This window comes from Spinacia oleracea, chromosome 4 (assembly GCF_020520425.1).
Source record: "Spinacia oleracea cultivar Varoflay chromosome 4, BTI_SOV_V1, whole genome shotgun sequence".
In the NCBI taxonomy this organism is placed as follows: domain Eukaryota; kingdom Viridiplantae; phylum Streptophyta; class Magnoliopsida; order Caryophyllales; family Amaranthaceae; genus Spinacia; species Spinacia oleracea.
The window spans coordinates 176,967,656-176,985,673 of record NC_079490.1 but is presented as its reverse complement, the minus strand read 5'-3'; the positions used below and the strand labels follow the sequence as shown (position 1 = coordinate 176,985,673).

General features: G+C 34.1%; 2 protein-coding genes across 2 annotated transcripts; one reads left to right on the top strand and one right to left on the bottom strand.

Annotated features, from left to right (window-relative positions):
- The first annotated feature begins 7,288 nt into the window (after positions 1-7,288).
- LOC110788180 (L-ascorbate oxidase homolog) lies at positions 7,289-13,676 on the top strand. The gene is made up of 8 exons (XM_021992815.2): positions 7,289-7,723; positions 7,941-8,050; positions 10,988-11,258; positions 11,883-11,985; positions 12,190-12,535; positions 12,626-12,991; positions 13,140-13,218; positions 13,315-13,676. Exons 1-8 carry the CDS (start codon positions 7,586-7,588, stop codon positions 13,507-13,509), a joined length of 1,608 nt encoding a protein of 535 aa, XP_021848507.2. The 5' UTR covers positions 7,289-7,585; the 3' UTR covers positions 13,510-13,676.
- A 313-nt stretch (positions 13,677-13,989) lies between these two features.
- Positions 13,990-17,708, bottom strand: LOC110788179 (uncharacterized). The gene is made up of 3 exons (XM_021992814.2): positions 16,987-17,708; positions 15,554-15,673; positions 13,990-14,441 (listed from the first exon to the last, which is right to left on the bottom strand). The coding sequence occupies exons 1-3, from the start codon at positions 17,545-17,547 to the stop codon at positions 14,430-14,432; spliced, it is 693 nt and encodes a 230-aa protein (XP_021848506.2). The 5' UTR covers positions 17,548-17,708; the 3' UTR covers positions 13,990-14,429.
- Between the last annotated feature and the right edge of the window lie 310 nt (positions 17,709-18,018).

The window sequence follows — 18,018 nt, the reverse complement described above, 5'->3', positions numbered from 1 at the left end:
GTGTGTGGAGAATTACCTTAGATGCATGAGTGGTGAGCATCCCAAGGATTGGCACATGTGGTTGCCTCTAGTTGAGTGGTGGTACAACACTCATTTCCACACTGCCAGTCAGATTACTCCATATGAGGTGGTCTACAATCAACCTCCTCCCCTTCATTTGCCTTACTTACCACAGGAATCCAATAATGCAGAGGTGGATAAGAGTTTGTTGAGGAGAGAAGCTATGATAGACACTTTGAGGTTTCATTTGGCAAAAGCACAAGAAAGGATGAAGGTCCAAGCTGACAAACATAGGTCAGAAAGGGTGTTCAATGTTGGTGATTGGGTATGGTTGAAGTTACAAGCTTATAAGCAAATTACTGTCCACAGAAGGTCAAACCAAAAGTTGGCTCATCATTACTATGGCCCCTTTCAGATTTCAGCTCTTATTGGGAAAGTTGCATACAAGTTAAAGCTTCCAGCTGATGCCAAGATACATAATGTCTTCCATGTATCTCAACTCAAGCAATTTAGGGGTACTCTTCTTATTGCTTCCCATATTCCAGACTGGTTTCAAGGGATTGATCTTGCTCATCAATCCGTCACCCCTGCAGCTATTTTACAGAAACGTGTGGTTCAGTTTCAAAATGTTCCTCAGGAGCAGTATCTTGTGAGTTGGACTGGTTTTGAGAATCATGAAGCAACATGGGAGGTGGAAGCTGATTTTCATGCTCAGTTTCCTTCTTTTGTTGTCTACACTTGAGGTCAAGTCTTTTTCAGGGGGAGTGTTATGATATGGGATGATCATGATATCATAAATATCATAGTTTTGGCGGAAAAGTTAGTTGCAAGAGTTAGTTATAAACAGTTAGCTAGCTTTTAAATAATTTCCCTTAATTTTAGGAAGTTGTTAGAAGGTTGTTAGCTGATCCTTTATGACAGCCTATATAAGGAATCATTCATTGTATTTGATAATCAATGAATATAATAACAACTTCTACTCTCTCTCTTCTTTCTCTCCTTTCTTTCTACGCAAGTTTCCTTTCTTCTTTTCTCATCTATTTCTTAAACTGACACCATTAGTGGAGAGCTTGAGAGCTCCCATATCAATCTTAATATATATATTCAAAATATTAATATTATTGTAAGTTTTTATAATATGTAGTTAAAGAAATTGGTGGTCAAAGTTGTGCATTGGCAAACGTATCCGGTCAAAACGGGTTGAGTATTAAGGGTCGGGGGGAGTAATAAACATCGGTATGATAATAAGCTTATACAAATTCTTATTTATAAGGGTTGTACAATAAGTATTGTACACCGAAGTAAAAGCTAACTCAAAATGCTTAAAAGTTAAGCTTATATATGTAAAAGTTATCTACTTTTAGTGATAAATTTTTTCATTTTAATAAAACTTATTTCTTCAAAATCACTAATAAGGTATAAAATTAATCATTTAACCCTTTAAAATGTTTATCTATCAACGTTTAGAAAAGTTAATCAACACTAAGTTTAAGTTACTAAAAAATGGGTAAAAGTTATCTTGGTGTACAATAAATTTATTGTACACCTTGTGCGCGCAAGACCTTTTGATAAACTTAAATCTATTTATCTATATCTTTTTCTTTTTTTTGAGGGAATCTATTTATCTATATCTATCTATTATACTAAAACACAATCCCCTCCCCCCTCCTAAACTTCACATATATTTTATTTTATTTTATTTTTTGTTTGTTAAGATGAGTTGTACAACCTCTAATAAATTCTTCTTGGAAAAATAATAATTTTAAAATATTTATTGTGGCTTAAATTATAAAGTGGTCATATTTTTCTATTATTTTTTTTACATCTGAATGCAACTCATTTTTTTATTGTTTTAATAAGTAAATTGAATGTTCAAAAAATTTACTAAAGACGTGCGTTGTAACTTGCACATAAGCTAACTAGTGTATCACTGTAAGAAAAGTCCAATTCCAATATACTCCATCCGTCTCTTTTTGTTCTTTACGTTTGGTATTTTACACGCGTTTTAACGTCTAATTAATGTGCATCGAGATTCCTCTATCTATACTAATATATTAAAAGGCGTTTTGAAGAACGTATACGTGTCACGTAAACCTCTCCTTATTACGCCACGTCATCACTAATTAGCATCATGACACGTCATTACAACCAAAAAACATCTAACAAGGATCGAACACCAAACCTCTTTGTTAAAAGTTACACTTCTTACCATCTTAACCAACTACAACTTATGTAATATCTTTTCATATAAGCCTATATATTCTTTTTACAATAAACAAATACATTGAATAAAAGTGAATGCAAAAAAAGGAATGATTACTTAATTCATAAATGTACAATTATTACTTTGAATAAAAGGATCCGACTTTGTTTAGATTTTTGGATGTGGGGTTTAATCGGAAAGGTTGTTGATCGGCCACTAATCTTATGTCACCACTGTAATTTGATGATGATTTTATCTCTACCTACACATATTTAAAAAAAAAAAAAACCCCGAATAAAAGTCAAAACTCGGGGCAACGCCCGGGTTACATACTAGTTTCTTATTAAAACAAGACAAATTACGTTTACTTATAATGTTTTCACTTTTATCAAAATTCTGATATAGGGGAAAATGAGAAAAATTTAATGTCCAAATGGAAAAGTGTGAAAGATTAAATGACACAATGAATTTAATTGGTTAAAATAATCATTGGATAAATTTTTTGATAGAATATTAAAATATTTATGTATTAATATAAAAGAAATTATAAAGAACATTTAGGACACCCAAAAAGGAAAAACGTAAAGAACAAAAAGAGACGGAGAGAGTACATGACAATATATACCACGTTAGAAGTTGGCATGTACGTGATGGAGTACGTTCATTACCATGGACACTAAATGTCTACATAGAACTTTCCTGATGCAATTATACGCTGGGAAGCATGGACACGCCATTGGGCTGTCGTGTCCCGTGTCCGATACGTATTGGACACCGACACACCTTGGACATGCGAAAATATGTGTCCGACAAGCGAAATCACGTATTCGGCTTTTTTCGAAAAATTAGGACACGAGACACACGACCGGATACACGATGGACACGTCTTGAACACATATTTCATTATTAATTAATATTTCAGATTACTACTAAGGCCTCATGAGCAATCAACAACCTTCATATATATAGGACCAGATTCACAAGCCACTGTCAGTTTCCAGTTTTTGGTTTTTTGGTTTTGTAAGTCATATGATTTATATTGAATTATCAACTAAAAAATAGTCATACCTATTGTAATCATGTTAATTTTGAAAACTGACAACAAAAAACTGGAAACTACTTTTCATGGTTTTCATATTTTGGTTTTTAGTTTTGTAAAAAAACAGAAAACTGGAAACAAAAAACGATACCGAACAAGTTTCTCTATCCATCATGTGAATCTGATCTTATATTTATGAAGGCTTGGTTGTTCATTCACAACAATCTCCGTCTCCTTTCTAGGAGGAGTGAAAGTTATTACAAAGGAAGAACAAAAATGTGGGATGTAAGAGGAGATGATTATTGTGTTATTATCGTGTCATTTTGTGTAGAATACTTTTTGCATATTATTATATTAATGATTATAATTTTATCTATATATTATATTACTTTAATATTATTATTTCCCGTGTCCCCGTGTCCGTCATTTTTAAAATGGAGTATCCCCGTACCCGTATTGTGTCCGTGTCCGTATCCGTTTTGGTGCAACCTAGATTATACGTTGTCATTAGTCATTACTATCCTTAATATTACCGCTTACTAAATGGATCGAGTTTGTAAAAGACCTTGAATGACAAGATGAGCCATGGTTGAACCAATAATGGTTGTTGGATCTCCAAGAAGAATGGAGAAAATAGCTCCAAGAAAAGCCTTGATCGAGTATACTCCGTATTCACTTATTGGCTTATTGCTCGTATAAGAACTCGAACGGTTTGAAAATTTCTTGGACTTGGTTTTAAAATCGGGCTGATTGATTATTTGCAAAATTGCAATGCCGAAAACAAGTTCAATTGGTACATATACCGATGATAAAGGTCGCAAGGCGCCACGTAGGCTATGAGTCATCATAAAAGTTTACTATAAATGCAAAATTTTTACTATGAAAACATGTAAATAAGGTAATCGATATAAAGAAAGAAACAAATTAGATTATTAAGATTTTCCTACCTTTATTTTAAACAAGTATAGTAGGATATATAAGTTAAATATTTTAAATTCCAATTTAAATAATGACACATAAGAATGCCATATCATCATTGTGACACGGCTTAAAGGTCGCATGTTGCGACCTTTATCATTTTTTGTCAATTTTATTCGATACGTATGACCATCCAGTTCGTCAATCTTATAGCAACCTGCGTTCAGTATTTTTTTTTAATAAAAGGAATTAGTCTAACATTGATAAACATGGTAATACTAATATATCATCAATAATTATTAACCGTAAATTAGCTAGTAACCACGAATTATTTTTATATAACAATATAAATATGTTTTATTTAATATAACAACGTAAATAATAGTCAAATAAGAAGTATATAACAATGGTACTAACAATCAAATACTTTCTCTGTTCTTTTTTAAATGACACAATTATTTAGGCATGTTTGTCAACGCACGACTTCAAACGTTAATATCTTCAAATATGCATACGAAAAAATTATAGAAAGTTGATATTAAAAATATATTTATTGAGACGAATCTAATAAGACCCCCACACGACTATATTTTTCTTATGTATAAACAACAAAAGAAAGTCAAAAGAGTTTGAGTGGATAGTGTAAAAAAACCAATTGTGTCATGTAAATGAGAACGGAGGAAGTATTATATATTTTATTCAATTCATTCGACTTTACTAGAACTTAATTATATGAACCTTACTTATAGTACCTCATTGAACTTATTGGAATTTATAGGACCTTATTAAACTTGTATGACCTTAGTCTATTGGAACTTATTAAACTTATAAGATTTTATTGGAACTTATCTAAATTTATAGGACCCGAAACTTATTTAGTTATTTAAATAAGGTACTATAAGTTGAAGAGATTAAGACCTAAATTTATTTCTAAGTAATTGATTTGTGCACTTATTTTCAACTCGGGTTGGATTAAACCGAATTCTATGCAAAACAAAGCTATACGATCCTGTGTTATCGTACGTTATGTCTGAATATGTTATCGTAGATAGCAAGACTTTGTTGTCTTTACCTTAATTATTCTTATTGATTATTATACAAGGTCAGAAAAATTCATACCAGACTAGACTAGAAAAAATCAGAACAGACCCGATCGGTAAAAACAAAGGCACTCAAAGAAAATATCCAGACCGGACCGAGAAAATACAGAGAAGACCAAACCATACCATAAAAAATCAGACAAAACTAGATTAGACTAGGAAGAATCAAAGTAAATACAAAACTAAAGAAATCAGACCAGATCAGGTGAAGAAGGCAAAGATTACGTGTATTAGATAAACGTAGTGTTCATTAATATATGACCATAATGGAAGAAAAAGGTTTAATTTTGTACCGTGTACCCTATAATTACTAAATTCGTTCTTTAAAGTTTTTTAAACTTATTAGTTGCATGAACTCCAATGCAATACTCAAACACTAATATATTCAATTCCGTATCATTATCATTACTCCATTGCCTCAAAGAGGCTCCCGCAAGAAGCGGGGTAAGGGGGGTGGACGTACGCAACCTTACCCATGCAATTGCACAGAGGTTGTTTCCATTCAATTCCGATCCGTACATGAAACATTATAAAAAGTTGATATTCTGAAATACGTATCGAGACTAATATAACAAGATCTTACACGATCAAGTTACGATCATAGTTTTCATACTATAGACGCATATTTTAAAGTGTAAAGAATTTTCACTTTTCAGGAACACAGTAATACAAGTAATTCATACGTAGTACTCTGTACTCACATACGCATCTATACCTTAAGATTAGTACACAAGTCAAAAGTTGACGTATTAATTACTTCGTATGATAGTAAGACAAAACACCATAGAATTAACAAGAGGAGAAGAGAATAATCAAGGAAGTTGAATGTTAGTTCGGTGGAAAATGAAATGAAGTTAGACAAAAGTGAGGCCAGTCTACAATTACAAATGATGATTAAATGTTGTGAAAATGCCCCTTCAAAAAAAAAAAAAAAAAAAGTTGTGAAAATGAGCTGGAAATTAGAAAAAGGAGAAATTGACACACATGAATACCGGGGTTCACGTCCACAATCACGGAGCCTTTTTAGAGTTTAAGATCGACCGAAATTCATAACCTTGCGGTTGTAGAAATGTCAACTCACCCTACACGGTACACGGTTCCGCTTAAATATTTACTACTCGTACGTGCTTTCATTAACTTGCACATATACATAGTACATGGTATGGATTACCTAGGTTTTTTTTATTACGTACGTTGTTAATATAGTGTAAAAGCCGAATCGAATAATCGTATAAATCGGTTACATAGTAAAATTTACGTAATGTGAGAACATTGTGTAAGTAATAAAGTGTCGATATTCATTTAGAATGTGATTAGATCTGACAAAAGTCACAAAGCCCTTGTTCGGATCAATTTTGAATTGGCTAATTTTAAGTTCGGGTTATTTTATTTTGGCTTGATAAACTTATAGACGAAGTATCTAAACTTCTAAAGTGTTCGATTACATAGTTGGTTGAGTTCCTTGGGCCATTTTCTTTTGGACTTTTTCAAAATAAATTATCCAATTCAATTCAAGTCCAACATATTCAATTTAGATCCGTTCACTCCAAAATAACATGCCATATTGTACAAAAACCAAGTAATACTTGAACTTAAACAACTCTTTCGAATAATTGAAGGTAGTACAAAATTAGATTTTTTTTGTAGGAAAATAGTTCAATTTATAGTGATAATATTTTTATTTGCTAAAAAATTGAAATGATAATAACAATTTGTTTGCAATAAGGATATGAACAAAACAATTATTATGTGCGCGCGCAAAGGATAATAACATTTTTAATAAAGAAAAAGGGGGGGTTGAGGTTGGGGTTGGGGAATGAACAAAATGGTAATTTACGTAAGAAAATAGAGGTGTATAAGTATTTATACTCTTCCATTTATTAGTCGGTAAAATTGAAAAATCATTTATTAGAGGATGAATCTCCACGGCAAATTCGGCAAGCGTAGGGATTTTTTTTTTTTTACTATAAAAACAAAGTTTATCTTTTAAAAAGATAAAATAAAAACAATAAAAACCCAAAGCTGTAGCTTAGCTAGTGCTTATCGTCACATATAATTATTATATAAACTCTATTGTAGTCTTGTATAATAATAAATCCAAAACCCTACCCATACTATTCTTGAGCCTTCACCATTTCAAGGCCTTCTTCTTCTTCTTCTTCTTCTTCTTCTTCTTCTTCTTCTTCTTCTTCTTCTTCTCATAACCCACAATTTTATTGTTACAAAGTTGGATGAAATAAACATTTCACAACACCATCATTATTATCTCCATTTTTCTTGTAACAAATACGGAGTAGGGAGTAGTAAATAATAACAATAATAATAATGTCTCAGAAATACATGTTGGCTTCCTGCATTGCTTTAATTTCTGTGTTCCAGTTTGCTGTTGCTGAAAGTCCTTATAGGTACTTCGACTGGCATGTCACCTATGGCCACGTTTATCCCCTCGGCGTGCAACAACGGGTTCGTTTTTGCCTTGATTCTTCTTCCGGCCATTTGGTCCCAAACCAGTCGATCTTTATTTTATAAAGGAACCTCGAACCCTAGTCAAGTGTCTATTTGGTCCATAAGGAGTACATTATGTTGCTTATGAAATGATAGATGAAATGTTTTTATTATATCATTTTCGAAATTGCATGTATTATTTTGATGATTTAATTTGTGGATAAATTAAATGCAGGGGATACTTATCAATAAGCAATTCCCAGGACCGGATATAATATCAGTAACAAATGATAATCTTGTAATCAACGTCTATAATCACTTGGATGAGCCGTTTCTCATTTCCTGGTTTGTTATTCTTTCTCTTCTCTCTCCACTCTCTACAGTCTCTGGAATCTGGATGTTGTGTCAAGTACGTTATGTTTTTGTTGTGCTGAGTTTCTTAGTCGCGCGTGTTCAATTTAAATTACCAAAATATGTGTCGTGTTAATTTATTTAAATTTGGGCGATCATAAATGTCGCAAGTTGCCACAATTAAAATATGTCGCAATCCTATGTGTCATTTTCTTCATGGTACCATAAGGGTGCCACGTAAACTGCTACGTACTCATCAAATATTCAAATTATTGTTACTATCAACTTCATATTGTTTACTATGAAAATGTTAAAATAAGGTAATCCATAAATATTTTACTATCAACTTATATTGTTTACTATGAAAATGTTAAAATAAGGTAATCCATAAAACAAAGGAAATATTTTTTATGATGGTTATATAAAATATACATTTCCATTTAAATTAAAAAGTAAAAATTACAATCTAATAATATATTTTTGGCGTAATTTTAAAAAATAGTTGCGACACAAATTATCTTATCGTAAAATTGCGACCTTTATCACTTTGCTTCTTTAATAGTGTATTGATATGCTTGTTATTATTATTTTTGCCCATTTGAAGCTTTAGTATGCAGCAAATCAGCAAATAAAATAAAAACAAAATAAAATAAAATTGTCGTGCAGCGAAGGCTCTCTTAGTTACCGGCCATTCCTTAACATTATTAACCTAATTAAAAAGTGCAAGTTTTCCTAATACTTTTTTAAAGGGCAAAGTCTTAACCACTAGACCTAGGTCTTCTTGGCAATCAAATCGGTTAAGTCGAATATATTTGGATAACTGGTTAATGGTTCGTGTAACCAAGGGGCACTTTCATTATTCCATGTCTAGATTTAATTAAGGTGTGTTGTGCATTTAATTACGCCATTTCAAGAAACGAATTTGGTCAATATCGGGCCTACATCGAAGTACATGCCTCCCAAAAAAAGTGTCATTTGTACTCAAATCACGACGGTTCAAAATGTTTAATCATTAAGTAGGTAATCAGTTGATAATTAATTAGAGACATTCTTGTTTTTCCTCTATTTCTGAATAAGTGTAACACTTTAACTTTTGTGTTTTTATTTTTTACTTTTATGATATTCATATTTTTTTTTTTTGACATACAGTTTTTTTTGACATTCATATGTTAATTTTAACTTTATCTTTTTTACTAATTTATAAAAAGAAAATGTTATTCTATGATGTGTTGTTGAATTAGGTATAAGATACTATGTTTTTGTAATATCAAAATTTTCATAAATTTTATTTTTAGACTACTAAAGTTATTTATAGTCAAAATTATACATTAACACGTGTGTATAAATGTATTGCAGTTATTAAAAATGCGGGATCTTATTGTTGTTTTGGGATTGTGGTAATAAGTGAATAGTTTTTGGTAAATGATGTTGAAACAAAAGGCAGACAAAAGAGTAAAACTAAAGGCAAAAAGAAAAGAAAAGTGGTTTTTAAAATAAGCCAAGTACTCAATTTGGCTTTCAATTGGAGACTAGTTGGCCCCCAACCAAATTTCTCTCAAGGGAAAAACGTGAGTGGTGTAGTCATGAGTGCACTCAACCAACTTCTACTCACTTGGTATCCACCTAGCTCTTTCTTTTCATCCATAAACCCTTTTAAAGAGCATTGTATATATTATTATCGACACAAAAACTTTAATTCTTTGTATAAAAAACTATATTCATTTTTGTAAATGTAAGTAATAAACTAATACAGTATTTATTGAGATTACTTTCGATCTCCACTTTGGATTAGAGTTAGGTTGGACCGTTGGAATAAGTAATTGGGTAGCATAATTATTTCAAGCATGCAATATATACAGAAATGATAAATCCAAGGAAGAATTGCACTTCTTCCAAGGAAATCACCTTTAAAAAAATGTGGATTTCCTTGGAAGAAGCAAAATTTTCCTTGGATTTATCAATTCCCATACTTTCTAAATGATTTATGTGTTTATTGTTGTAACATTATCGCAAAATCCACTCAAAAGTTTATTTCATATCCTACCCAACTTCAAATTAGATACCTTTAACAAATTATAATACACAGCTCTAGGAAATACTCTAAACTTACAAATGTTGCTTGTAAAAGTATATAATCTACATACAGACATGTACAAAGTAGTAGAGAGACTCGAGGATGAGTCTACCTTCCACACCAAAGTATGGGTTTAAGTCTTTTGCGGAATGTGAAACCATGGGCCTTTTGTGATAGGAGTTTTTTTCTAGGCCCATTTCAGTACAATTAAAAATATCTTCATAATTCCACCTTATCATTATCATTACCCCATTGCCTTAAAGAGGCTCCCGCAAGAAGCGGAGTAAAGGGGGTCGGATGTACGTAACCTTACCCTTGCAATTACAGAGAAGTTGTTTCCAATTGACCACAAAATATCTTCATAACTCCAAGATCAAAAATATCATAATAACTCGTAAATAAAAAGGAATTATATCTATGAGAAATAAGCTAAGAAACTAATGACTTCATACAATAATTTTATACGAAACAAAGTACCACAAGGTAAAAGGAAATTACAAGGAGAAAATTTTATAATATCATGAGATGAGCATGGATGTGTTTTAACATCTAGTATAAGTACGTGGTGCGTGTATTTTTAGAAATTGTAGTATTGATTGTTTGAAACATACTGCTTCCACGGCATAGTCATACAAATCTTGATCATAATACGTGCACTCCCTGGTCATACAAATCTTGTACAGTATATAAGTTTATAAGATTTGACCGTCTAAACTTAAATTTACAAACTTATGAATCCTGAATTAGTAAAAGTAAGGTGAAAAAAACTAAACTTAAACTATCACGACAAGGTAGAAGAGAAAACTTAAAAAAAAGGCCTTTTGAAATTAATGTTTGACGGAAAATTGAAATTGTAGGGATGGGATTCAACAGAGGAAGAATTCATTCGAAGATGGAGTGTATGGAACAACATGTCCAATTCCTCCAGGACGGAATATCACCTACAAATTACAAGTGAAAGATCAAATTGGTAGCTATTTCTACTTCCCTTCTACCGCCTTTCACAAAGCTACTGGTGGTTTTGGAGGAATTAGAGTCCTCAGTAGGCCTCTCATTCCTGTTCCCTTCCCTCCCCCTGCTGATGACTTTACCCTTCTCATTGGTGATTGGTACAAATCTGACCACCAGGTAAATTTTACTATTCTTGTCTCATTTTTTTTTCTAAATTATGTCACGTTCATTATTATTAGACCTCCATCTACATCCTACTAGCTACTCTTTACAACTTATTTTAGTTATCACGTCACCAGTTCAAGCTATATTTGTTACGGAGTACATAAACATCTCAACCCCTACGTACATTTATGGTTATGTTTTAACATCTAACTTTAGCCTTATGGGCATGAAATTGTGGTATTTGCCTATACTAATTGTACAATTTATACTCTAAGTGCTACTAGTTTATGATTTCAACTTCAGGACATCAAAATCAATTGATGCGACTTTCTAACTTCACTATTATAGTCAAGAGGGTTGACAATAGACCAATTTTCATCTTTTATTCAGAACAAAACTGGTCTAGCTAAACTGGTCTAGGACATCAAAATCAATTGATGCGACTTTCTAACTTCACTATCAAGTCAAGAGGGTTGACAATAGACCAATTTTCATCTTTTATTCGGAACAAAACTGGTCTAGCTATGGTCCGTGAGATATAGTTTTTCGTGCTCTAATCCCAAGGGGTGTGTCAAAATCAGTTTCATTTTCATTTTCTTAATTGAAGACCACAACTTTTGTTTTCTTGGATTACAGAAATTGAAGGCAACTTTGGACCATGGAAAGAGGCTTCACTTCCCAGACGGGGTACACATCAATGGACGACGAGCCAATGACGCAGTTTTCACAGTTCAAAAGGGTACAAAACGTTAACAACCCTAGTGATTAAGATGTTTTCACAGTAACACTTGTGCATATACCAAGTATCATATATGTAACGATTCCCTAAAAAAAATAAAAATAGATATATGTAACGACCTTGTAGCTACATACGTATAGCAAAATCCTTTAAAAGAAAAGACACTGAAATGGTAGTTCGTTTATTGGTACCAAAAATTGGCAGGTAAGACATACAGATTTAGGATATCAAATGTTGGTCTACAAAACACACTCAACATCAGATTTCAAAATCATAAGATGATGCTAGTAGAAGTTGAGGGAACACACACCATGCAGCAACTCTATTCGTCGTTGGATGTCCACGTAGGGCAATCTTACTCCGTCCTAGTCAAAGCCGATCAGGATGTCCAAGACTACTACATCGCAGTTTCAACACGGTTCAATGACGTGATCCATACAACTACCGGAATCTTCCACTATCAAGGCTCCTCCCGCCCTGTATCCGGCCCACCTCCTGGTGGACCTACCACTGAAATCGGTTGGTCTCTTGAACAAGCACGTACTATAAGGTACTTGTTCATTCTATGGTTGTATGTGTTATAAACTCAGCATTATATTTATAATTAATTCCTAAGGTGTTTTATTTGACTTACTGGTAGGACAAATTTGACAGCAAGTGGACCAAGGCCGAACCCACAAGGATCATACCACTATGGAGAAATACCCCTGACCAGAACAATAAGGCTAGCGAGTTCTGCAGGTCAAGTGAATGGAAAGCAAAGATATGCTGTAAATAGTGTTTCTTTTGTTCCAGCAGATACTCCCCTTAAGCTAGCAGACTACTTCAACATTCAGGGCGTGTTTAGCGTCAACAGCATACCTGATCATCCTACAGGGAAAAACATGTACCTTGATACAGGAGTGTTGGGTGCTGATTACAGAACTTTTATAGAGATTGTTTTTGAGAACAAAGAGAGAATTGTTCAAAGTTGGCACATTGATGGCTACAACTTCTTCGTTGTTGGGTAACTAGACCTATCTTTAAGTAATTGTCTTTCATATAAATTATAAATTATAAATTATAAATTATAAATTATAAATTATAAATTAGTAACCTTAACCCAAATGTATTCATCTTAACTAACCTCCTCTAACCTTGCCTACTGATGGCAGAATGGATGGTGGAAAATGGTCACCAGAGAAGCGGCAACAGTACAACCTGCATGATGCAATTTCACGCTGCACTGTACAGGTAAGATAATTATTGCTATACAAACATATGAAATGAGAGACGGACTTAGACATACAAACAATTAAATTCACATTTGGATGATTTTTTTTGTTGCAGGTATATCCAAGATCCTGGACAGCGGTGTATTTATCATTGGATAATGTTGGGATGTGGAACATAAGGACTCAATTCTGGGCACGCCAATACCTTGGAGAACAGTTATACTTGAGAGTTTATACGCCTTCGCGTTCACCCAGGGATGAATACCCGATACCTGATAACACCCTTCTCTGTGGCAGGGCTCTCAAGTAATCTGTTATACTTGCCACAAACACTTTAATCTAAAATGAATGACAATGTCCAGGAGGTGACTTCTTTTTAACTTAAGCTTTTCATTTTTCACTTAGGCAACTGGAAAACAACTTGTATGCCAGCCAGCCTAATGAATACAAGTATCTTGTTCTGCTATTGTTCTTCGACCTTCTTTCTGAACTTAAACGTAAAATCTAATTGCTCAAGTTGAGCAAATTCCTAGTTTTGAGTCTGGAAACTAAATCGCTAGTAAATATAGAATCAATGGAGAATCTCAAAATCGACTGCCATTGGATGTAAGCTTCTTATTTATAGTCCTAGTCCTAGTCCTTAGAGCTAGGTTTAACAATATCCTCTTTGAAAGAAGAAGAGTTGGACTGATTCATGTCTTATCTAAAACCAACCCGGGTATTCCCTCCTACAAAAATTGAAAAATTAAATCAACAATAGATGCACTTAAATGAAGTAGATCAAAGAACATACTAACATACAACATAACTCTGTCATATATTATGAGCATCTTCACACGTCCATTGAAATTTCAAGATCAGAGATTAGCCTCCAAATTAAAGGCTTATTTATGATGTTACAAAAGAAAGCAACTGCCTCAGTGAATTAAAATTAAAAACTCCAGCTATAATAGAAGTATAAAATTATGTCAATAGTAGTTTATTCCCGATCCCATCATATAACACATACACACCGTGCAACAACTATACTAACAAATGGTGTTGTCCAAAGTGGAGGAAGCATTATTACGCCAGATGCACACAAATTCTTGAATGACTCTTGAATGAGATGACCAGCTTTGCAATTACTAGCCCAACAAGGTATAAGGTTACTCGTACAGAAAATAGATGTCGCAGTTATTGAGAGACTTCTTGAGCTTCCCTGTTCAGTTCTAAGGTTACAAACTTTTATCACTCATCAACCTGCTCAGACCACAAAAACATTTGACAATGTCAGCAAGACTTACTAACCATATACAAGTACGTGGTATTAACTTCTGCACTGTTCACTGTGAGTACGAAATGTTTAATTGGCACCGTTCCTTTTTGTTCCTTGGTACACTTAATCTTCTAGTATACCATTACCCAAACGCTTCAATCTTCTTGCATTTTAACACCCTCCCTCCCCGGCCACCCAATAAAAAACATAAATAATAATGGTACACTCACTACAATGAACTAAAACCTATGTAAACTTGCAAACTAAATCATGCTAGCCCGAAGTAGTCATTTGCCTCTCACTTAAAAGGAGTACAGCAACCTGAAACCACACCCAGAATAACCAGCCACAACAAGGGGCCCTCATTATATCCAACTTAGACTGCATCTTCAAAGCAATGACCAGATTTCACCTTCACCATGTTTTAGCACATGTATTTGTGTATGAAATAACTCCCGTCCCCAAATACCTTAGCCTACAGACTAGAGGCTTTACATTCTAAGATCTTATTTCTCTTAAGACAGTGAACACTTTTAGCATAAGCAAAGTTAAATGATCAAGATATGGAACAGGTAATCACAAAGATCAAGGAATGTGTGGTATTCATCAACTATAACCACACAGAAACAGACAATTAAATTTAGTACGGAGTATAACATAATCTTCCAGCAACCTTACAGCAATACCTCACAACTGGAATTGGATGACCACATACCTGACAAATGTTTAATTACAGAGTGGCTTCTAATAACTTAAGGTACACACACAAAAAGTGCATCAGTAATAGTTCTACTCTTGAGATTTGAGGCATCATACTCTCCCTTCACTGAAGAAAAATTTAAAACTAGCATACACGTCATTGCAGTGCAATTCATATATCTTAATGCTGTATGTAGCTTTTAAAGAAATAAAATACATCCCTAAAAAGGTATAATCACATAACCACAGCATCAGCATAAAAATATTGATCATGTAAGCAGATACCACATCCAAACAGGTATAAATCGTATAATCAACAAATTGAAACATGCAAATACTATACTAAATAACCAAAAAATGAAGAAAATACCACAAAGGTAAACTAATAATAGCTTACTCTATTGAGAGGGTTGTCAGGAGATTTCTTCCACAACTTCCATATCATTTCCTTATATTGGGTGTGTGTCAGACCTGGTTTGTCAGCCTTCAGCCTTGGTAGTTCAGATTCTTCAAAAGCCTACAAAGCCAACAAGTCATGAGTAAGTGTAACAATACGGGGACAATAACATACAATCTTCAGTCCAGTTAATAGACAAACAAGAAAGAATAACACGGTGAGAACTAGGCACTCAAGAACTGCACCACAATCAAACACCTAATCTAAGCAAAAATAAGAAACTAAGATAAATATATGGAGTTAAACTAATACCCCAACAGCAAGGTCTGCTCCTAGCCCTCTGCCTGTTTAAACTATATTTCAGTTTCCCTTAAAACCCTAAGTCTTTCTGGTGCATACAAGTATATAACAGCTCAAGGAGATGGATATGTTGCTTACATCATATCACACTGAAGGGAAATCCCAACAATTTTCCCTTGCAACAACCAAAAGGAAGTGTACTACGAACTACTTGTGTGAATAGTACATTACTATGATAGAGGGCTCACGATGCAAAGAAAATAAAGGTTTATGGATAAAAACAAGAAAGTATGTCCTCTAATAAAAACATGTGTACTAGGTAATTGATCCTTCAATAAGTAAGCAACCGAGTTGCAAATACTAGATGGTAAACTGGTGCAAGTTACCAAAAACTAAAAATCACACCAGCTATCTAGCTCGATACAAAACAATTAATGTGTCTGTATATTTGAGTGAGCATGGTAAACCCCACCCCAATTTATACAACCCACTCATGTCGACATATAGTCCATGTGCATTAAAATCACTTTAATTAGGATTGAAAATAGAAGCTACTTCACTCATTGCAACAAAATAGCTTACGATTCATCATCATACATGGACACTATCATTTCAAGCTGAGGCTGAACTTTCCATCAACAGAGAACAGGAATATCTAACCGGAGTATTTCAAAAACTTCTAAGCAGACAAGTATGTTCTTCTTAATCATTCATAACCCATACATTGAAATATTTGATTAAAAAAACTTGTATCATACATTCATTCCCCATACCCCCTTAAAATCAAAACCCGCCCACACCCCCACCCCCGACCCCGTTAACATACCCACTTCTCATTAGGCTTTCAAAATTGACCTTAGAAACAACCTTTGTAAATCACAGACATTAATAGCTCCATAAGTCCCAACACACAAATAAATTGAATATCACCACCATCCACAAAACCTTATGATAATCAAATTCCAAAAAATGTATAATTCCCCCCAAATAAACTTCAAAATCAGACATGCCCAAAATATTCCCTTAATTCAAAATACAACAAAAAAATTCAACCTTTTATATTTCCTAAAATAGGGTTCTAGTTTGTACTTCAATCGTAACAAAAACACAAGTTGATCGGTATAACCAATTACCTTAAAAGAAGCTTTAAGCCTCTTCTCAGGATGCTTATCAACAGGCAAAGTCTCAGCAATAGATATCTTGGCAAGAGCTTCTTCAACAGAATGAGCTTCAATAAAATCATCATCTCTATTCGTATTCTGTACCAACACTATCTTCTCATACTCTTCTTCCTCCGCCATCCTACTATTTTTCTTCTTCGCTTCCTCTGCCTTCCGTTGCAACTCCTCCTCCTCTTTCTCCTTCCGCCGCCGAAGCTCCGCCTCCGTCACCTTGGTTGCCGACACGCCCGCAACACGGGTCGCCTTCTTGTCCAGCTTTTTTAGGGATTTCTCAATTTCTTGCTCCTCCAACTCGGCTAATCTGCGCGCCTCCGCTTTCTTAGCCGCGGTTTCAGCACGTTTCTGCTCTTCTTCTTCGCGTTTCTTGGCGGCTTTTGATTTGGACCCCTCGGCTTCGCGCCAGTATTGGTCTTCCTTTTGCTTGGTTTCTCGATCCTTCTTCTCGGCTTCTGCAGCGGCTTTACGGGATTTGGCCTCCTCGGCTTTGCTGTTTACTCCCATCTTCTTCGGCATCTTTGCAATTTGTGATTCTAGGTTTTCGAAATTTCTGGAGTCTGGATGATTTAGGGGAATTTAGGGGTGAGTTTGAGAGGAAAGAGAAAGCTGAGGAATTGAATTTAGCGGACAACTGTGTTGTTGTTGTTCTGTTGGCGTTGTTGCTGCCGACCTTGGCGTGTTGCGTTTTGAAGATAGATTGATGTTTGGGCTACGCTATCTTTGTTTTGGTTCTTTGGATACATCGCCTACTGATTTTGGGCCATTGGGAATACTTTAGATCCATATTTGGGCCATTGAGATTCCACGAATTCCACCCACATAAGAAAATACAATATTGAGTTCAGTAAATGTACTCATGTGTGCGCCAAAGAGTTGGAGAGTCAGGTCGCTCAAGCACACATGCCTAAAGATGATCGTGGGCCATGTTTTGTGCCTAAGCCAGATTTCATTCAATTTAACGTATTTTTTGTGTAATACTTCGTATAT